General features: G+C 37.3%; 1 protein-coding gene across 7 annotated transcripts in view; it reads left to right on the top strand.

Annotated features, from left to right (window-relative positions):
- Positions 1-23,697, top strand: part of GPD2 (glycerol-3-phosphate dehydrogenase 2) — a 133,519-nt gene that overhangs the window by 92,387 nt on the left and 17,435 nt on the right. For all 7 annotated transcript variants that reach the window (XR_003438033.1, XM_027131040.1, XM_027131006.1 and 4 more), the window contains 5 exons: positions 6,203-6,367; positions 7,196-7,340; positions 13,791-13,984; positions 23,088-23,222; positions 23,485-23,660. Coding sequence is in view for 6 of the 7 variants with exons in the window: in XM_027131040.1 (XP_026986841.1) it covers positions 6,203-6,367; positions 7,196-7,340; positions 13,791-13,984; positions 23,088-23,222; positions 23,485-23,660 (815 nt within the window). In the remaining variant the exon portion in view is untranslated. The remainder of the gene's footprint in view (positions 1-6,202; positions 6,368-7,195; positions 7,341-13,790; positions 13,985-23,087; positions 23,223-23,484; positions 23,661-23,697) is intronic.

Below are 23,697 nucleotides of genomic sequence, written 5' to 3'. Positions count from 1 at the left end.
CATAATAATCCCTGGCACATTTAAAAGCATGTAGTACATATTTGCTCAATAAATGAGTGAGTATTGAATGCAATTATTTAGAAAATAGTTTGTGCTGTAATGAGGATACGTACATAGTGCCATAGAAGCACAGAGGAGAGAAGGCTGTTGTGTCTGAGAGGAGTCAGGGAAGGTTTCCTGAAAGAAAGATGAACATTTGAATAGTTTACCAGGAAGGGTAAGATGTTCCATGGAGTAGGGATTCCATGAGCGAAAAGTAAGAGGTGGGAAAGAGCTGAGTTTTATTCGAGGATGAGCTCTTTGGTCAGCCTGGAGATTTAGGGTGAATGTAGGGGGTGGTGGGCATCGAGGCTATTATTAACTTCCTTATTCAGGTACCCTATGCACTAAATAGCTCTTGTGCCACAATTTAATCACCTACCACCATCTATTTATAGCATTTCTATAGGAAAATTAATTGTGTTCTGAATAGCCATCTTAGAATGCAGTCTCGAAGATAGAGCCTGTTTGTAAGCTGGGACTGATGTTATTAGAAAATTGGCTACATTGCCTGTATAAGTTATCTGTTGCCACAATTCCACATAACAACCATAAAACCTCAGCAGCATGAAAACGATTAGGATTTATTGCTCATGCACTGGAGTGTTCATCTAGGTGGTTCTTCTGATCTCGTCTGGGGTTGGCTCAGCAATTCTTCTGGTCTCCGCTGAACTTGGACTCATGTTTGGAGGTTCAGCAGAGACTCACTGTCTGTCAGCTGATGTAGGATTGCCTGGGCTGGGAGGACTGGGGCAATTCACCACAGGCCTCTCATTGCCCTCCTGCTACCAGCAGGCTGGCCTGGGTATGTCATTTTCATGGCACTGGCAGAGCCTCCTTTTAAAATCACATCTACTAACGTTCCCTTGACCAAAACAATTTCACATGGCTGTGTCCAGAGGCAAAGTGGGAACCTACACTGTGAAGACTCTTGGCAATGGGCATGGATACAGGGAGGGGTGAAGAATTGGGACAGTTTTTGCAGTAGAGTGTGTGGCTCATAAAAGCTAATCAAATCAAGATTTCATTATAATTCTAGGTCTAATGGAAGAATACTATTTCTCATTTTATTTTTCTGACTTCCTTTACAAAGCACCTATCTTTTGGTCTTCATTAATCCCAATCTTTTTTTTAAACATGCTGGGCCAAAGTCAGAGAAATGAGAAATGAGGAAGAGATTGCAAGTAAAATCTTGAAAGAGAGAGGTAGCTATTGAAGAGTAGCCATTACATGCATTGTATGATTTCAGAGGCTCCCACCCAGCTCCTCTCTGTTTATAGGACACTGAAACCCAGAGGAATGCAGTGCATCACTTCCATTCCCCCAACCAGGTTGGTGACTCACTCAGAACTTATGACCCAATCATCCCAAGCCCAGAGCTGTGTCTTGTAAGGTACATTCTCGCTAAACTGTTTCATGCGTCTCCCTGAACCCTTCCACTCCTCACACAAATAATCGTTTTTATAAATAAGTTAGTTTTAGGGGAAATTGCATTCTGTTATAATTTACGTGAAAAGTATGTTCTCATTTGACTTTTCCTTTTCAAGCTTACTCATCGTATGTACTTAAACCAGAATTTAGTAATCCCCTTACCCAAAGACACATACACACACAAACACACACACACACACACATACACACACACCTATTTTGCTCTGCCTCTACCTGCACTCTTCCCATGAGAAAGGAACATTTTAAATATAATGGTTATATTAAATCAGCTTGGGTTTGGTGTGTTAGCCTTTGAATTACCTTTGCCAGACTGTTAAGAAGCTTCAGAGAGGTCATTGTGTCACTCAGTGTCAGTCAGAGACAATAAAGCATGCCCTGTGAATTTCGTGAGAAATGGGATTAAAGCTTTAGGGAGGTATTCTTTCACACTAGCATCCTTTTTCCCTCTGCTAGAGGTAACCACATGATTGCATAAGACCCAGGTCAGGGAGGTAGAAGGAAATACTCTCAGCATTTCCACAGTGGCAGCTTTTTATTGATGATAAAGTTATGGATGGTGTTATTTTAATTAAGAACTAACTTTTTGCTAACAATTAAACTTTCTATATGGTTTCTGGGTCCATAGATTGGTCTGTGGCTATCTATGTAAATGGCCATTTAACAGTAGGCTGTATTAAAAGAAGATTGTACGTAGGATTTCAGAGCATCATGGAATTTTAGATCTGAAGGACCAGGAAAACGCCAGCTAATTTGTTACATAGGGTTTTTTCATATTTACTCATTCTTCATACCTTTTATACATTCAATGATTGTTTCTCTTTTTTCAGCTATTTTGCATGTTAACTTTTGTCAAACTTTGAAACCCTCTGAGGAGAACTATATTGCTCTGTCCCCAAAATATTTATATTTGAGGCCTATCTTATAGAAAATTACATCTTAAAATGTTTTTCACTTAAAATATCTCTCACCATCCTGGGTGCAAGGCCATTGCGGACTACGGCAAAATCCTTCTCTGCCACTACTGACCTTCATCTCTTTGGTGGGTAGATTTCATATTTTGTTTTTCTAAACAAGGGAAAACAGTTATAGTTCCACCTCCTATGTGCTTCCTCTCGTCTGAGTTGTAAGTTCAGTACGTGCACATATGTAAGATTTCAAGTGCAAAAGGAGAACAGAGTAGGAAACAGATTTTCACAGTCCCCGTCTGGGTCCTTGCGTAAGTGCCAACGCAAAGCTATTCACTGATCAGTGAATAGTATCATGTTGCCTGGCTCTAAGGCATTTGAAAATCCAAACTTAATAAGCAGATCAATTGGGTGGGGGTGTTGAGATTATTGTATGGCATTCCAATGACATGCAGTGTTGTCAAAACCTTTTTACTCCAGAAATAAAATTACAGGAGGCATATAGATACCTTTCAAAATGTCAGGAAAGGGAGTTGGGGGGGATTTAGTTAAGAATAGTGAAAATACACCACTTATCACAGGAAGCATGCACTGCGAGCATCTGGGTATCTCAGGGTAAAGGGTGAATTTAATGTGGGTCGGGGAGGGGGAGGGGGAGGTCTGCCCTGAATCCAAGCAGGTAAATGAATTAAGCTGAATGTCTGCAAAGAGGGGACTTCTGGGTAGAGGTGTGAGCTCCTGGGCCAAGAGGGAAGTCAAATTACTTAACTCCTCAATTTTTAGGAGCTTATAATAACTGTGTTTGTATTCCCCTTCAGAGCAAAGGGCAACTTGAGGGTTAAGTCTTGAGGGAATCATTCATATCCATTTCTACTTCTGTCCCACTTATTCAACTTACATATAAGGGCTAGTTTGGGTTTAAGTTAAGATTTTACACATTTCTGGGGTTTCCCTGCTCCCTTCAAATTTATTGCCACCAACTTACTGATGTCTGAAATTTGTTTTTAACTTGAGACAAAGCATTCCATTCTATAGTTAGAGATAATACTATAAATCTATAAGGACTATAAAATTTTATATAATTATGTAAGATTTCTATAAATCTAGAAGACTATAAATAAACCTGTTTATTTAACACATCGAATGGAATTTGGCTAAACTTAACACTTACTGGGTACCTGCTCTGTGCTTGGTACTAATGAGGAAAGGAAAAGATGAACAAGTAAGACCCTGCCTTCCCATGACCAGGCTGAGGAGACATGGAAATCATATATATAGTAATTACAGCGGGATACTACTTCCAGGAGAACCAAGATCTCCCTGTATCTTTCTCACCACTGGGTTCCTTGCATTTGTTACAGTGCCTGACTCATAACCAAGGCGTATTATTTTTTTTAAGTCGATGGGTACAGGGATGACTAGTATCATAAAGACTATAAAAATAGTATGTACAAGTTCCAGTGTTGATGCAGAAGGTGGAATGAACAACTTGGCCTTGGAGGGATGCAGCACAGATAAGGAGAGTCTTCATGGGAGATATTGAATCAGCTCATGAGAGAGGAATAGGGGTTGTCCGGAGCTTCCAGAATGGTTTTCCAGCCAAAAGAATTAGTGTGGACAAAGGCAAGAAGGTGTGAAGTGACATGGACGTTCAGGGAGTTGTAAATAATTTAACAACCCCATATAGTAGAATAAAGGCAGTAGAAGAATTTTGGCAGGTGAGGACCTTCACAAATAAGTAACACTTTTGATTCGAGTCAAGGCAGATGCTGCTAGGTATCAGGATGGGCATGCAAAATAAGGACCAAAGGAAGTTGTTTCCACCTCACACTTTAACTGAGGTTTATCTTGTTTCCCTTCAGAAGTATTGGGATTTGGAAGCTAATTAGGGAGGTATATCTTAGTACAGAAACAGTAGAGCTTGATGAACTAGACCAGTACTGCTCCAATGAGATTTTATAATTTAGAAAGGTATTAAAAGAAAGATTTTGTATTTTCAAAAGTTAGAGTTTCATTACCAGATGATCATGTGAATAGATAATACCACTTTACAAAGGGATCTGTCATTTAATAAGTGGGCTTTCTGCCTGGTTCCTTTGAACAGTGACATCATATAAGATTTAAAATAGTTGATTTTCACATAACTTTCCAGAGAACCGTCCTATGTGTAAATCAAGGCACACTTGGATGGGTGAGAGTTCCCCTACCATAGGAACATGACTTGGATTTCTTGTACTACCCGTAGGGTGTTTCATTATTATGTACATAAATTCACTAGGAAGATCGGGTGGGATGAGTACTTCCTTCCGTTTAGATGTGTAATCTCTTTAGTTTAAAGAGAAGATCTATAATGGAGTTTTTATTTTGTTTCTTTGGACTGTTTGTGAAGCATATTCCAATATTAAATGAGCCCTACGTGAATAAAAGTGAGTTTCTTAAACTTAACTTTAAATGCACCTACTGACCATTATCATCTTTAGGGTTGTGCTGAGTTGAAATTGATAGAAATTCTACCCTTCTTTCTTCCCACTTGTAGTTCAGCTGCTGCTGCTGTTGTTTTCTTCTACTTTCATTCTATTAATTTTTGGATAAAATAACTCCTTATTTTGCAGGTTGAGTTTTAACGTACGTTCTCCACTTGATAGAGGCTTTAATTTTGAGGGAAAAGTCCTTGGCTGATTGCGTTAGTTTAGCGGTTCTAGAATAAGATGTTTGTGGGGAGGGGTGGCAGAATCCTGTCATTGATTCTCTCTTTGTAACTGTGCCCTTTTAGCTGGAACCGATTACCTGTGTAGTGCTTCTGGCCCTGTGCAGACTGAATCACAAGGAAGAAACTTTACATAAAACATTTATACTAAATGTTTGGTATGCTGGCAACATAAATCAACAATAATATCCATTATAAATTCATCCCTTTATCAGTATTATCTTGATAGAACTGATCCCAATGTGTGGGAATTTGAACGCTGCTTCAATACATCTAGCCCTGGGTAATTAATTATTCAGGGCACAGAGAACCTGGCCCCTGTGCTGTAGAGTAATTCTTCCTGGTCAGCGTTAACTCCACTGGCAATAATAAATAGAAAAAGTCTCTAGTGATGCCAGTATTTTAAAGTGATTAATCATCTTTCCCCCCTTCGCCTCCCCCTTAGTTTTCTTTAACTAGGATTTTTCAGCAATAAATCTTTAACAATACAGGTAGGAATTGTTCTGTAATTAAATTTTGCCCTGCTTAATTTCTTACCTTTTATGTACGATTTAAAAAAGTGTTACATTTTAAGGGGCTCTGATCAAAATTCAAACCAAGAAAATCCTTTTATAGAATACCGAGAGATTCTCTATGAAAGATTAAGCTCTGGATTTTGAATATTAGATAGAGCACATATTCATAAAAACTGTTCATCAGCACCAGTTGGGGTGTCAAATATTCTGAAGTTTTGAATTGCTTCACTTTCTTGCATACAGGTTGTCTGTATTAGGAAAAGTCTGACATAGACATATGTTCCCAAACTGAGAGAATAATTACTTATTTCTTAACTTTCAAATAATTGATGTGAGCTCTGTAGGAAAGGGAGATTTTTTGTCCTTTTGTGGTACACAGACTGCACTTGCAGAAATGGCAGGTAAATGCCTGACCGAGAACACCCATGTATTTTCAAATAATGCCCTATAGAGCTGACCAGCCATCATGTATATTCTGGGAGACAGGGACAGATGTGACATATCTGTTGTGACACACTTCTGTACCACCAGTCTGTGGCTCGAGGTGACTCCTGTCCCTCCTCTGATGCTTTCCCTTGCTGCAGGACAACACAACGACGCACGGATGAACCTTGCCATTGCTCTCACTGCTGCCAGGTATGGGGCTGCCACGGCCAATTACATGGAGGTCATGAGCTTGCTCAAGAAGACAGACCCCAAGACAGGGAAAGAGCGCGTGAGCGGTGCGCGGTGCAAGGATGTGCTCACAGGTATGCGAAGGCTCAGGCAGGGAGGGATTTCTTAGCATCGTGCCTTGTCTATATAAAGACTGAACGATAATTTTTCTGTCACTTCTCTTTTATTGAAGCGAGATTTCAGAGTCCTATTAATTATATTCCTTATTGTCAACAATGACTGGTTTCACGTGAAAATTTTCCCTTGTAGGACCTGGCAATTTTTCTTCTTTGTGTTAAACAATAATGATGATCATGATCGTAATAAATGCCCGCAAAATTCCCACAGCTATGAATGCATTCTGTTTTCTTTACAAAAACATGTTATTAAGAAAATTCACTCATGTGCCAAGTTTCAAAGTATCATTTAGGTGACATAAGCAGTGCGTTTACCTGTCGTTAAAGTCAATCACTTTAACTTTGGTGAGATTTTCATGCCCGTCCAGTTCTACGGCCGTGTGGGCGAAGTTTCAAAATTACATCATTTCCCTCAAAACCAGCACTGTGAAATATATCATCTCACAGCAACACTGCTCACACATTTGAGTTTTAAGGAGAAAGCGGCTAATTTACTCACTTTCTTCCTATTTGGCACTTTAATGCCGGGCATTTTGCAAACTAGAATGAGAGCTGAAATGAAAAGGTGGCATGTTTTTCTTCCTGCGGTTTGGACTTGGTTTCAATAAATTTACTCACATGCGAACCTTTTGTGTGGCTTCTCAATGACTCTGGTTGCCCGTGTCACTTAGTGTGGCATACAGTATAATCCACCATAGGTTAAGTTAAGAGATGAATTAATAATCCAAAGCGTCAGTGAGCAGAGAAACAAACGGGGTGTGTGATTGACGCTGCTTTCTTTCACAGGGGAGGAATTTGATGTAAGAGCCAAGTGTGTTATCAATGCCACGGGACCTTTCACAGACACTGTGCGCAAAATGGATGATAAGGATGCCGCAGCTATCTGCCAGCCCAGTGCTGGCGTCCACATCGTGATGCCTGGTTATTACAGGTACCTGTGTTCCCACTTGGCCATCGTCGTCAGAGAACGAGGGATGCAAGAAATGGTCTACATGTATTCTTGTAGCACACCTTTCTTACTAATAGATGGTCTAGCTCACTGTTCAAAATGAGAAGAAATGAGTAAAAAAAAAAAAACTCTTCCAAAGCACAAAATACAAACCAGGCTTGTGTATTTCTTAGCTTTTATGGCAATACTCCTTTCTATGAGTTAGTGATTTGGGATCTATTTTTGTACTGTTTTCAGTGTACTGATCGTCAAAGGCTAAGCCGTACTATTTTTGAATTTAAATGTTCATTAAAACCCTAAAAATAATTTTTCAAAAATGTCCATAAGGGACATTTTCATTAAGACATTAAAAAGTTAATTTTATAAAATACCCAGATTTGCTTATGAAGAATCTGAAAATGAGGACCACCTCAAGTATTCTTGTTTATAACTTTTGAAATGTGTTTTGAAAAATACTATAGCAAGTAAAAATCGGTTATTATTTCTGATTTATCAAATTAACAAAGATAATCACAGGTAGAGAAATAGATAAAGATAGAGGTGAAATAAGAACAGCTATTAATTGAAAATCAGTTAAAAGTTAGGTGATGGGCACATGAAAATGAGATTTTTGTGTGTGTTTGAATTTTTAAATATTTTTTTATTTTTAATAAATTAGAAAAGAAACATTTATGTGATCCTAACTAAGAAATTGATAATTATTACCCCTCATGTACATTTCAAGACATCTGGGGAAAAATTCACGTGTCTATGCTGAGTATGGAATATTTTTATTTCCACATGTGGTAAATCTAATAGGCAAACTAGTACATAATTCTGTGAAATAATGATTTATGCTCAAGGTATTCATTAAGACATTATTTGTAGTTGAGAAATATTACGAACCACTTCAGTTTCTAACCTTAGGAGAATGGATAAGTAAATTATGGTGTACCTGCACAAGGGAGTATTATATGTTCATTAAAAATTATAATTATAAATAACATTAGTGTCCTAAGAAAACGCTAGTGATACAATGTTAGTTTAGAATGGAGGATACAAGATTGTATGTGTAACACAATCTAAGCATTATATAAGTATATAGAAAAGAGATTAAAAGAAATATGTTAAATACCAGTGGTGATTATCTCTAGGTGATTTAATTATGGGCAAAAAGGTAATTTCTAGGTAATGTGTTTAGGATGAGAGCTATCTCTTCCATATTTTAATAACTTTCCATAAAAGATATATACATTTTTCGTGTTTGATAAAACAGATGTACAGATCCATGATATTTCATTTAATATCTGCATTCTTCTAGAATGCTATCCTGCTATGTAATAGATGATACGGCCTTATTAATTATCAGTTCTCCAGTAACTAAGTCTTCTTGAAGAGAGTCCAAGATATACCTAATTGTACCAAACACACTTCTAATGAGAAAGATATTACACTTCTACCAAGAGGAATATTAATGAAATTTCTTATCCACCAGCTTCCAAGGTTTCTTTGTCATTTTCTAAATGTCTGTGTGTAATTGGTAGACAGTCATTAGTATTTTCACTTAGGACTGGAGAAACCAAGGTGCTTCCAGTCTCAATAATAAAAACTTATGCAGTGGTGCTTAATAGAGTTTTAAAAACTGCTAACAGAAGTTTAGTTCAAATGAAAAGGAGAGAAGTAAATATATGTACATGTTGCAAATGTTTCTTGTATATAGAGAAGCTTTCAAAAATAGTTCCAGACCCAATTATATACGTTTATTTTGTGTTGGGTAAACATATGCAAGGCCAGCTAGTTTGTAAGTTTTTTGGAGTTGTTTTTTTTAACGTTTCGTAGAGTACAGATGTAATACCTAAACTATAGACACACACATCACCATAATCCTTATATTTGTTTAGGTCTTACTAGATTCAACATATTTTCCTGTACATTCTGTTTCGTATCTTCTGCACTATTGTCGTATGATGTCAGAGGACACTTACTAGTATTCTGTATTATTCCCTGTGTTATTTCTGCCACTTGATAATGACGTTGTTTGGGACAAACCATTTTATTCTGCAAACCTTAGTTTGCCTGTCATTAAAATGGGAAGGCATTCTGCTGTTTCCAGTACATAGACAAAGACAGTATGAAAGGTAACTTCAGGTGATACCTTGGTAAAGAACTTCCTGGTTTGTTCATCACTTTACCTCTTGCTAACTCTGTGACTTTGGGAAGCTGCTCATTTCAGCGTCTGGTTCCTTATCTCACGATAGTACCTATATGTATACATTTTGACAATGATTCTTTATTTACTTTTTATCTGTTTTCTTGACTTCTATATCCCCAGCTCCTGATATATTATCTGGTGCCTAATAATGACCAGTAAATATTTTTTGAATGAATCCTACTAACTTTTTTGTGATAACTTGCCCAAATTGAGATTGTTGCTTTTTTTAATTAGAATTTTAATATAATATTTATAAGGGAATTTTAAATATATAGAGATTAAAATATAAAAACAAAATGTGATTCTTCATTTTACTGCCAAGATAACCCCTGTAGACAAAAATAAACAAAAATAATCACTATAGAAAAATAGAAAGACATAAAATGCAAAGTGAAAGCCTCCCTCTTCTCTTCATGCCCCCAACTTCAGTTTTTGATCACATTTCCTTCTGATTCCTTCCATAAAATTTTGTGTTTATATTTGCACAAATGTATATCCTTTTAAGTTTTTTTTCATGAAGGAAGTCGTGCTACACATATGTCCTGTACTATGCTTTATAATATGCTAATAACAGAGCAGATAGGTGGTTTTTAAGAAATATAAATATATATCACCTGCATGTATAATAGTATTTTCAAAACAGAATACCTTTCTTAATCCTAAAAATTAGGCATTAGCTTCGGGCCCCTGCCCATAAGTCATGCAAGTGTTAGTCACAACTGGGTCTATTTCAGTCTAAGATGCAGTAAGTGATCTCATTCTACTTTGGGAGAAATTAATATCTCCATCTTTAGCACCTTGAACTACAACCACTACACATCCTGTGGGAAACCTTAGAGGAGTGGTCTGGCAGCCCAGTTCCTGTTCACGCTCTGTTTCAGATGAGTCCCTTGGTTTGAGATTACAGCCTGGGTTAAGCGTTTGGTCCCTCTTTCAGCACTGACCTCGAGCAACTGTATCGCTGGCATCCCAGAGGGATGTTTTACTTTCCATATCAAGTCATTCTCTTGGGTGGGTTGGGGTCAGGAGATCTCAGCCTGAAATGGTTCTCTGGATTTCTCAATCTCATTCAACAATTATAACTCAAGGGTTCTACTAGGTCCTCAGAGATGAGTCAGACCTGGTGCTGCCCTATAAACCAGCTGATAATAACTTAAGGCCTAGCATTTCAAGTAGAACCTGATCAGTTTGGCAATGCAATGAGTTCAGGAGCCACTGATTTATTGACTTTAGGTGGCTAAATGGAGAGTGAGGACCAGGTATGCAGTCTATCCTGCTGGGCTATTTTCAGGGTATCTTTACGGAATTTCTTAAGCTTGTTATGACCCTAACATTCCACATGTGGAATTATCTTGTGCCATGGTAGCAGCTTTCTCTCTCTCTCTCTTTCTCTCATTCTGGATTGTTTTAATTTCATAAAACAACACACAGAAGTCATTTACTTTTGAAGGTACTAAGAACATTAAGAAGGCATTAAGAGCAAATCTGGAATTTTCATCAGAGTTGTGGGTAGATGCTCTTATGAAAGCAGCAACAATACACCAAATGACTGAAATACATGAAAATAATCATCTCCTCCTTTTAGCCTACAGATGCTTTTTATTGCTGACGAAAGGTCAATTTTTTTTCTATAACGTGTGTGCATACTGCTAGCTCCAACACTGATTGCTAAGTAGTTAACAATAAATTGATTTCAGTTTAAGTAAGGGTACTTCAGGACGGCAATGGTCTGCATGAGAAAAATGTTCATTAGATCTAATCCTAGACACACATGTAAATTAGCAGCCAGCTTTTCCTGCTGATGCCAAGTGAATTATACATATTGAGAAAAGACCTATGCCTCACCGCATTGTATATACCATCACTATAGTTGATAGCCATTTTCAAACTTTTGTGCCACCTTGCAGAATTAATCATTTGTAAGAAAACAAACTTTTCCCTAAGGGTGAGTTATGAATTAGGTAATTTAGAACCGATGAGAGGTATTACCAAGTGGATTCTTAAATTTTTATACCATTCATTAATAGCTTTGGCTTCCCTCTGTGCTTGTTAATTTTATGTTTGACACATATGTCTTCACTTAAGCAGTTGATTCTCTACAGGTTCCAGTTATGTGTGTGTTGGTAACCATCACATTCACCCTTTAAACTGCTTTTTATTGCACTGAAAGATTTTGAAGGATTCAGTAGTTGTGCTTTTCTAACAGCATTTCATGTCTCAGTTGCTGAATATTATAATTTTATGCTGATGTTGATCAAGTTCATTGAGTTAGACACATAATATGATATCCGGTCCATAAAATGATGATATATAAAATATACCAACATGGAATTTGTTCCTTAAATATTAGAATATGGAATTTATCCTTTTGTTTCAATATAGCACTATTTACCAAATTAAAAGTTTGAACTCGTGAGTTAATTTCTAATCACAAAGTGACTTATTTAATCTAAGGGCGTATCAACCCAGGATCAAATTCGGTGCTTACAAAACATATTTTAACTAGTTTCTTTTAAGATCTTTAGAGAGTTTTATGGCAAATACAAAGAAAAATAATATAGGCATACAGAGACTGAAAATACTCGATATTTGTAGTTTTCAATGTATTTTTAAAAGGTAAAATTATTTCCTGTAAGTAACCCTGAGTGAAGATGAGATCTTAGCTGAAGGTTTAAATGATTGACACACTTCTGTGGTGCTTTTTACATGTGCTAAATAGAATAACTGAGGCCTACTCTCTCCTGTGTCTCATGTAGGCTGCAGATAGTGATTTCTTTCTGCAAGGCTGTGTGGACATGGCAGGCATTTCATGGGGCTGATGAGTCTTTGCAAAGAAATATTAGTACTCTTTATGGTTTAAATGAAGAAGATACATGAGCTAAGCTGACTGTAGGTTTCTTTTTCATGAAAAAGCCAGTTTTATTTTGCTTTTAAACAGTATTTAGACTCTCATCCTTACACATCTGAATCTGAGTTTCATTTTTTTTTTAATTTTAAGGGAATGATAAGCATAAATAGTTGACCGTATGTCCCTTAAAATATGTGAGTTTAAGAGGGATTTCTTGAACCCAAATAGAATTATATTTCCTATTCAAGAAATGTTATTAATAGAAGCTAAAAATATATTCACAGAAAATACCTTTAACATTGGCTCCTTATGAGAGGTCAGTCAAATTGAAACAGCTATCTGAAGATCAGTAGTGTTCAGCTGTCTGAAAGGGACACTTGCAGTTTCCTTCTACTGCTTTAGCAGGACCTCCACAATTTTAGAATGGTTCGTGGATACATTAAAACAAGAGTTTCTGATGATTTAATAATACAGCTGAACAGATTTTGTTAACGTTTATTTATACTTGCCTGTTCTTTCCAGTGTGTTTCACAATTTGGTCTTACAATACTAAGTAGGTATTAGAAAAATTCTTGATTAATATTTTTGAAGGTTTTACATGGTCTGTCAGAAGAGGCGTCCTTGAACGTTCATTTAGCAGCATTGCCCACCAGCATCTTCTGCCTACTTCAAGATTTTCATTGCTAAGATATTACTCTACTTTTTGACCTTATATCCCAGTACACTATTATTTAGGTAGTAGTAGAAAACTGAGCCCTTTTCTCATGGATGCGCTTCTTGAGATTTCTGTAAAATTGAAATAAAGTAAGAAATCTCATATTTGGTGAAGTGGTACAAACTTATTCAGGCACAGCGGAGTAAAGAACTTTTTGATTACATTGTAGTTTCTAGAAAGTTAGACCCTTCACTTTTCTCATGTACTTCTGAGACCTTAAACTGAAAGACATGCCAGATGTCAAATGGCCCAGGAAAATACTTTTCATAGACTTGAAAAAAGGTTGAAGAGCTATCCTTCATTGACCATCATGAAAGAAATTATAGACATTTATCCTGCTGACATTATCTGATGTGAATGGTCCAAGGGATATAAAAACCCAAACAACTGGAAATTGAAGTCCACTTACTTAATTTACCTTGCATTACTGAGTTGGGGGGCCTGAGTTCTGCTGTGGAATATTATTATTATTGTCACACTTGCCCCATTCCTTCTGTGTTACCAGAATTATTTTTTCCTTTAGGAATTTCTAGATTAGGGTAGTGGCAATAAAAGTAACAGTTCATGTGTTTCTTGTTTGTTTATATGAGAATTAGGGAATAAAATAGTTTTTAGAATGCAGATTAAGAGCAAACTTTGGCTAATTTCAGAAATATATGACCCTTCTTTTTATCCCAGCCCAGAGAGCATGGGACTCCTTGACCCAGCGACCAGTGATGGGCGAGTTATTTTCTTCTTACCCTGGCAAAAGATGACTATCGCTGGCACTACCGACACTCCAACTGACGTCACACACCATCCTATTCCTTCCGAAGAAGACATCAACTTCATTTTGAATGAAGTGCGTAACTACTTGAGTTGCGACGTTGAAGGTAACTTACGAAGTTCACCCTCCCACTTTTATATCTCCCAAACCATTCCAGCTCTCACTGGGTAATTGCCATGTGTCCAGTCTGACTCATCTTCACACCTGGCCGCCTCTAACTCTTATGTGCTGACCACTTCTTCTAGAAGGTTTACGAGGGCCAAATTATAACACAATAGGAAGAAGTTGCCTTTTTTCCCTCTACTTTCCACATCCACATGAAACACATACCATCCTTTTCTGGTCCTTTCTCATGGCAAGATTGGAGTGCTATTACGGGAACTCTAAACACCCTTGCTCTTCCAGAAGAGTATGAAATGTTTGCATCGCTATTTAATTTCTAGAGCTTGGGAAGATCTGATTTACAGATCTAGGATATCCATAGGAAATAATTAATCAGAGAAATGAGAGGATAAAGGTTTATGTATTCTAAGAAATTTAGTGAGCTGTTATTATGTGGAAACTGGAGTATTAACAGTGGATTTAGCTAAGAAGAATAAGTATACTTGTTTTAATTGAAAAAGCCAAAGTTTACTTCTTTCCAGTGCTAACCTGAGCATGGTTTCTTTTAACTTGGATATCATAGTACCTTCTTCTTCTTTTTTTTTTTTTTTTTTTTTGCGGTACACGGGCCTTTCACTGCTGTGGCCTCTCCCGTTGCGGAGCACAGGTTCCGGATGCGCAGGCTCAGCAGCCGTGGCTCACGGGCCCAGCCGCTCCGCGGCACGTGGGATCTTCCGGGACCAGGGCTCGAACCCGTGTCCCCTGCATCGGCAGGCGGACTCTCAACCACTGCGCCACCAGGGAAGCCCCATAGTACCTTCTTTTAACTTGGATGCCATAGCATTTTCTCCAGTGGACATAGATGGTATAATGTATTTTTTTTTTTATCCGTGCTGGTTTCAGAAGTTTCCCAACATTATTTCCTATCTCAGTTAATAGCCTCATCAGCCGACTAGTCACCCAGCCTAGAAATGGCATGCTTATCTTTGCTGATCCTTCTCTTTCCACATCCAGTCCAACTCCCATCAGTGCTCACTCTGAAGTATCCTGTAAATCCCCTCTCACTTTCATTACTCTGGGTCACACCTGTGTCACTTTTCACTTAGAGTTGCATTGGCCCCCTAACTTGCTTCCATATATTAGGTCTCTGTCCCCACCTACTCTGGTCCTTCCACCAGAACTCTCTAAAACACAGTTCTGATCATCACTTCCTTGCACAAAAATATCCCTTTGATATCTCATCATTAACTTCAGGAAAAATTTTAAACTATCTCATATGCAATCTAAGGCTTTCCACGACTTGTCTTTGCAGGTTTATATTCAACTACTCCACTTATGTGCATTCAATAGTTTAACCATATTACATTTCTTACTATTTCCAAATCAGGTCATGCACTTTTAAACCTTCATGCCTTGTTTACTTAGGTTGAAGTCTTGCTCTGGGATGTCTTTTCCCCCAACTTCTCATTTTGGCAAAATACTATTTATACTTCAGAAGCCAGATATCTTTCGTAGTCCCCTAGAATGCTGGTCTAGTATATCACAACATTATACAATAGGTAATAGTCTAAGATATATTCTTACTTGGAGCTCCTTACAGGTAAGGATTCTTTATTCAGTTACAAAGCTTGTTATATATCTGGTATGCCACTCATGACTGTTTTAAATCAAAATAAATTAGTAATAGGTGCTTTCAGGGTTTTTGATGCTGGTAGCAATTTGAAAATCTTTCTATATTAAGGTAGAAAGTTTAAGAGTTTTTGAAAATAGTCTTCATCTGTTTATATCAGGCATCTCCTATAATGTTGGCTTCAATGGAGGACATGCAAAGACACAATTTTTGTCTTAAGGTGACTCAGTAGCATCTATGAGTCCTTTTTCCCTAAAGAATTTTTTTCATTATGTGATCACACATTTACAAACAAACTGCTTTAAAAAATGGTTTAGGGGATTCTCCTAGTTTAATTGATTGATCCATACTGTATAGTTTTAGTTTCTTCTAATTTCAAATAATGGATGTAATTTCATTTTGAGTAGATTCTCTTTGGATAGTTATAATAGTATAAATGTATTAAATGCATGTAATTGAAATCTGTGTGGCTAAATTTATACTCTTTCGCACATACAGACACACACACACACACACACACACACACACACAATACTCAAACATAGTTATTTAAGAAATAGTCATGCCCTGTTTAATATCCATACTTAAGTACTCAAAATGCATTTCAATTTCAGCTTTTTTTCCCACTTTTTGCAAAGTAGGAGGAGCTTCATCTGGGTATGATTGTATTTTAATGTATTGATTACTGTTAATGAATCCTGCTTCATTTCACATTTACCTGGGTATGATCTTTGTTAAAAGTGGGTTTATATAGGGCCATAAGAACAAGAAGTTTAGATTGTTAGAGCAAGAAATAAAATTAATTCAAGAGCAGAGAGCTATAGTTGACAGTTTCCAAATTCTTAAAGTTCAAATGCACTAACGAGAAATCTAACTGCTTGTACGGGATGTGCTGGGAAGAGGTGTAGGTTCCAAAAGGCTGCTGTGTCCATATCGTGGGTGGGGATTTCCATCAGTGAAATGAGCCTTGGACTGGAACAGAGACTGAGCCTGTACCCATCACTTTTATTCTGCTTATTAATAGGTAGGAGACTTGTTAATACCTGCTGGGACCTACTTGGTCTATAGAGGTCTTTTCGGTTAACATACCTTTTGGTAGTCAGGTTAATTGGTGACACTAACAAAGAGTTTTTGTCAGTTTTGATTTTTGGTAAAAGTGGGTTGAAATTAATATGTGAACACTGTAAATCAGGCTTTTCCTCTGGTGCTCTCGGGACTCTTGAGATTACAAATTCTCCACGTAGCAAATATCCAGGGTAAAAGCAGAAGTGACAGCTCTTTCATGTACTTCATTTATTTCCCTGTGCTCACCCTCTATCACACCTTTCTTACTTATCAACTTATCCTTTGAATCAGCAATGATTCTTTATGGTTTCTTTTCATTCTTATTTCTACTGGACTGAAGGCCTCAGAGTATATGAGGAATTACCCTCAGTCTTGGTAGAGTGCTAGTTAGCTAGAGTATGTCTATATCTAAAGTAAAGACATTCAAATTTGTATTTTTTCCAAGGAATTTAGGTGAAACCCAATACTCTCTCCTATACTGATGAAATGTGAAAGAGAAACTCGGCCTCAGGCACCATTCAGTTTTTTTGACTACATGCTGTTGCTGCACATATTTTAATCTTTCCATTTGTCTGCAGTGGGTTATGCATGCTTTATTTTTTAAAACTCTACTGTTATTGAGCACTTTTTATGCTACACACTCTGCTAAGCCTATTGCTTATATTATCTCTGATTCCTCGTAACAACCTTGTTAGTTTTATTTTGTAATTCCCATTTTGTAGATGAAGAAACTGAGGCCCAGTGACTTTGTTTCCTTCCCATAGCTCATTCATGTTGGAGCCATGATATTGAATGCAAGTCAGTCTAGCTCTAATACTTGTGCTTCTAACTATTATGCAGTATTCCAATTGGTAGTCCCGGGTTTGTCGCGTGATGTGATATTATATCCACTAGGGAGTGGATTAAGCCTCTCAGTTCATTTCATGGAAGCTGCCAGACACCTTCAAAATGATAGTGACCTTTGCTCTCGACTGGCCTTATTTGGATTTGAATGTTAAAGTAGAGGAGGTTTCATTTCTCATAACCAATCCCTTGAGCCAAGCAGTCTTCGCTACAGATTTTAAAAATAAAAAATTTGTGTAGATCCTAGAGGAAATACTTTTGAAATGGTTTGTATTCACCAGGGTTGAAACAATCATTTTAAAAGGATTTATTAAGTGGATGAATAAGTAAAATTCTGACAACAGTTTCTGAGCCTCCCCAAATGGCTATATTCTTGAGAAGAAAAAAAGTGTCAAATCTTAACACTCCATGCTGTTCGCAGCGGCTGCCACACTTCTGCAAAATGCATCGGAACAATTCTGAAAAGCATTTTGCCTGTTGGGAATAAGACCATGTCTTCTTTTACGATTTAGAAAGCTTTCCATTCACAGGCTGAATTTTCTAGATTACTTGTTTGTTCTCTTCTGAAACGGGTAATTGATAGTTGTGCAGTGTGTATTGGGTTAGGAAGAAAAATGATCTTTTGAAAAATGTATCATTAAGTCCGCTGTGTAGAGGTTAATCAGAAGGACGCAGTGGCGAAACTAAGCTGTGACTTAAAGGGATTGAGGAAGACAGAAGATTTGCAGAGTGCTTTATCCATGTAGTTTTTCTGGAGTGCTTCTCTAAGCAGCTTCTCTAGTTGTACACAGGTTTTCACATATGCAATTAGTAGTGTTTATAGATTGCCTGTTATTCAATTAACAACGGAGCTGGCCATATCAACTCACTGCAGACCTGCCTTTTCACTGCCAGAGATTGTACCAGGGTTATCAACTTACACAGGCTTGGATGTCTTCCAGCTGTTTAATTATAGTGTCACGCGCTTTGCTTTTTCTAGTTTCATTAGTTTATAAATGTAATATGGTATCTTATTTCTGTGATTAACACTTCATTTCTGCAGGTTAAACATGCTGGTAGAGAAGGTATTGATTTCTGACACTGTTTCCCCTGTGTTCACGTAGATATTTTCACATGCTTTTCATTGATTTTTTGAAAGTGGCAAACAGGAGAAAGAGCACCCCAAAATGTATGGCTAAATAACTGATGGGAAGCAAAAGTGCACATTTAGCTCTTAATTGTTACTTCCTGTGGGCTCCATTTTCTATTAACTTAAAACCAACACTTGTCTTGCCAAGTTTTTAAGAATAAAAATATTAATTATCATTGGAAACAATTACACAGCACTTAGTCTTTTCAACCAGCTGTGAAAAAATGTCTATTCAACTTTACTATTTATATTTTATTCTTTATATATTTTATACACTAAAACCTGAGTGAATTATTTATCAGGGTAGTAATAAAAATAATTCTTAAACATGATGGTAGAAGGACTATTTTATTTCCTTACTATCCTTCTGAAAATATCGACCAGTACTTTTATACATTCTGTAGTACTCATGGGATTTTTAACATCTGGGCAGTTGGCACTTAAAAATCAGAGTGGCATGGATTTATATACACTACCAAATGTAAAATAGATAGTGGGAAGCAGCTGCATAGCACAGGGAGATCAGCTCAGTGCTTTGTGACCCCCTAGAGGGGAGGGATAGGGAGGGTGGGAGGGAGACGCAAGAGGGAGGGGATATGGACATATATGTATACATATAGCTGATTCACTTTGTTATACAGCAGAAACTAACACAGCATTGTAAAGCAATTATACTCCAATACAGATGTTAAACAAAAAAGAAATCAACTGGGTGAGCCACTCTCATAAGTGGTGTTTAATGAGAATTTTTCTCAATTTTAATAGTAGTGTTGTTTCCTGTCATCTTGTTTTATTAAAGTGTTCAGTTGTTTTAAAAGAAGATATCCAATTGTTTAAATATATAGTCATTAGAAACCTTAAGTCTAGCATGTTGACTCAGAGGCCAAAATATTATTGCTTTTGATTTTGTAATGTCAGCTCCTGTTTGATATAAAAAGTTCAGAGAATGTTTTAATATGCCATTTCATATTTATTGATCACAATACATGACTCCTACTTGATACAGTATTTGAGGTACTGAGAAATACTAGAATTGATATTGCCGAAGACTTTCAACATGGTGAGGAAGATGCAACAGTAATGCCATCTTGTTTAGCTATCCTGACAGTACGAGGACCAGGAAAATCAAGATGAATCTTTGAGCTCTGAAGCATAAAATCCTTGAGTTGAGTTATTTTCTTCACGTGTTATACCATGGAGAGTTAAAGTAGGTGATGTTCACTGTCTACTCTTGGCTACAACCTAAATGATAGAACCGATTTCTGGGTAAGAACTTGAGGGTAGGAGTACCTAATTTAGTACAAATATTTTCATTTCTTTGAATTGATGAGATTAGTAGGAGAGGAGGATACTTTGAAATGGTAAATATGGAACATGTTACGACAATAAAGTATTTTGAGGTGGGGTGTCTCATACTATTACAGCAGATTATATTCTTACAGTCAAATTTCACTGACAGGATGCTCCATTGAAGACATGGGCAAGGTGCCATGGGGGAAATACTCAGCTTGATGATCAACCAGGACAAGACTGAGATCTACCACTTCGTGGTTTTACTCTAGAACTGCCTTATGCAATATTATAGCCTGCACATGTGCATATCATGTGGCTATTTAAATTTAGTTAAAATGAAATAAAATTTGAAATTCAGTTTCTCAGTTGCATGGACCACATTTCAAGTGCTTAATAGCCTCATGCAGCTAGTGGCTAGTGAATCAGACAGGTTAGATACAGAACATTTCCATCACTGCTGAAAAGTCTATGGAACAAGTGCTGCTTTACAGAAGCTAGAGGTATTTACATAGACATTTAGAGAAGCACTCAATTTATTAGAGTCATTGAATTTGTATTTTTTGTTTTTTGTTATTATAAAATAAATAATGTATTATCATGTAAAAGAAGATCTCCAGATATAAGAAGCCTCAAGAGGTGATTAATTTAGTGATTGAGCAATGTCTTTAGCGAAGGGCCCTTATTTCTCTTCACTCCACCCCCCCCCCCCCCCGGTAGGCTTCATGCTATGGTTGTTTCCCCCATGGTTACAATATGGCTGCAGCAGTTCCTGGCAATTTTGGAAGGTTCTCTATGCTATCTGTCCACTGCTTTTGAATCTCTTTCTAAAGAGAATTTGAATAAGAGTTTAACAGCACACAAGGTTTCCACTGTGTGTGAATAAGTAATAAAGAGAGAAACCTGTTTAGTTTGTTGCTGTCTTTTCTACAAGAGGTTAGAATTCATGTTTCATGTGTTTAGCTATGCTGTGCCTTGTGGGTCTAGGTTATACCCATAGCCCTGACTGGTCATTACTTAATTTGGATGGTAGAGAGATAAAAAGTGCTTTTATTCTTCAGCAGCAAATGGCATTTTGAATAATCCATAAAAATCATTAAATCTCAAGGTTGGGAGAAGACTGATAGATGATAGATCACCTGATCCAACCACAGTTTAGTCTAATAACATAAAAATGCTGCAGGCTATAAAGCCTGATTCATACTTGAAATATGATTTAAAATTTGATTATCCTTAAATGAATCTTTTTAAATAAATATAATCCCAACATTCATCTGATATAATTCTCAGGCTAAAAAGCTGAATGCTAAGATATCAAGCAAAATAAATTAAGGTTCCTGACATGTTATGAACTCTTCCTGTTAGTGTTTTCTTTTCTTGTTTTGAGTAGCAGTTTCAAAAGTAAGGATTAAAAATGGTATCAGTATACATAATGTTTTAGTTAATTTTCCTCCATGAATGAAATACTCAAGTGTTTTAGTTTGGTCTTTTCGTTTCAGACAGTACAGTTTCATAGATGTATTTTTCTGCCTGTTATACCAGAAAAGGTAAAGCATTTGCCACAAAGATTATTTGCATGTGCTTTAAATTTAGAAAGTCTAGTTTTCCACACAATAATTTTAAGATCAGTCAGAAGGCTGTAAGAACTGAAACCAAATTCCTGATCAGTGTGGCTACCTAAGGAATTTCAGAGAACACACTCTGCAGACTTTGCAGTGACCACAATGACGTTCTAAGTGGTTGGCTAAGTTTTATTTTTGACTCTGAGGGCAATTTGAACTCTAATGGAAAATAGTGGTAATTTCCTAGTAAAGCTTTTTGTAAAGATTAAAATATTGCATGATTTATGTTGAGGTTTTACAAGACTTTTGTGGAATTGTGTGGAGCAAGAATTAACCCCCATTCCATGGAGGCCATCAGAATTAAACATACTGAAGAGGATGCACCCTTCAAAGGGGCAGATCTAGGGATGGAATCCCTACATCGAGTTAACAGGACTGCAAGCCTTAGGCTTTCCTCACCAGTTTATGAGGTTTACTCTCCCTTTGTTTCAGATTCAGTGTTGGGATATGGGTTTGATTAAACACTCCCATAGAGGTGTATGGGTACCTCTTCTTTCGGATTATAGTCATGTTTAGAGTGTGGTCCTTAAGGAGCTAAGCTAAAATATGTCAGATTACCTTAGTTGAAGTTATCTTTACCAGAAATCTTTTTTTCATTTGAGATCAAGATGGAGAGATTGTCATGCAGTATTACTTGTTTTTAGGATCTTTCCCCTGTACTTTTTAGGTGCTTTTTTTTTTTCTCTTTTCTTTTTTTTTTTTTGACTAGTCCAATATACGAGTCACATCAAAGAGTCTTTGTGACTCTTTACACAAGATTTCTCTAGATATATATTTAAGTACTTTTCAGAGTCTGCTATGTCTAAATGTATAGGAGGTTCGCTGTACAAGAACACAGGACCAAGGGGTGAGTGGGATCTGAAATCCTGACTGCCCTCCGCTGCTAATAAGTATCTTTGTCTTCCCTGAGAAGAGATAGTAAGATATACTCTAGGGGGGAAAGGTAACAAGTCATGTCTTTGGGGTTTTTTTTTTTTGCGGTACGTGGGCCTCTCACTGTTGTGGCCTCTCCCGTTGCGGAGCACAGGCTCCGGACGCGCAGGCTCAGCGGCCATGGCTCACGGGCCAAGCCGCTCCGCGGCATGTGGGATCCTCCCGGACCGGGGCACGAACCCGTGTCCCCTGCATCGGCAGGCGGACTCTCAACCACTGCGCCACCAGGGAGGCCCTCTTTTGGTTTGTTTTTATTTTGTTTCTGCTTTGTTGTTGTTCTTTGTAACTACTGCAGATTGTCCCAGCTGAGGGTTGCTAACATTTCTTTCTTTTGTTTCCTCTTTGGGACCCATGTCAGTGATTTTCCAGTTCTTTACTTTTTTCGTCCAGGTTATCTTTGTAACAAAACAATTCTTTGAGTTTTTCTTGTAACTTACCCACTCATTTAGTTCTTATATTTAACGATATTCCCTCCCTTTAAAAGTACATATTCATGTGTTCCTTTTACTGAACTCTTTTCTGCTTTCTAATCATTTTAGTTTTGTTGAGACGTCTTTGAGTAATCCTCTTAACCCTTGGCATTGATCCTTCCCAGTAAGAAGAGGGGATGTCCTGGCAGCATGGAGTGGTATTCGCCCACTTGTTACAGATCCCAAGTCTGCAGATACACAGTCCATCTCCCGAAATCACGTCGTGGATATCAGTGAGAGTGGCCTCATCACTATAGCAGGTATGGCATATTACCTTGTTGTTTGGGTGTGCTTTATATCTAAAGCAGCTTGAGTTAAATTCTCATACCAGAATCCCTTTTAATGCTAAAGAACAGGGACTTTTTTTTTTTTTTTATGATTCTGAGTAAAATCTTATGCGTTGCTTTGCCACATTTGTTATAAACAACTGGTGAATTTTGTTATTGATAAGTTGATAAATGGTTAATTATAAGAAAAACAAGGGGTGGTAACCTAATGAATTATTTATCAATGTATTTGTAGGTGGAAAGTGGACAACCTATCGATCTATGGCAGAAGATACCATAAATGCTGCAGTCAAGACCCACAATTTGAAAGCAGGACCAAGTAAAACAGTTGGGCTTTTCCTTCAAGGGGGCAAAGATTGGAGCCCTACACTCTACATCAGGCTTGTCCAGGATTATGGACTTGAAAGTGAGGTGGGCATGCATTGCCGCATCATCTTACTCTTGACCT

The sequence above is a fragment of the Aethalodelphis obliquidens genome, unplaced genomic scaffold (genome assembly GCF_003676395.1).
Source record: "Aethalodelphis obliquidens isolate GAN/ISIS:26980383/991018 unplaced genomic scaffold, ASM367639v1 scaffold2, whole genome shotgun sequence".
NCBI classification, from domain to species: Eukaryota; Metazoa; Chordata; class Mammalia; order Artiodactyla; family Delphinidae; genus Aethalodelphis; species Aethalodelphis obliquidens.
This window is presented reverse-complemented; position numbering and strand designations above follow the sequence as displayed.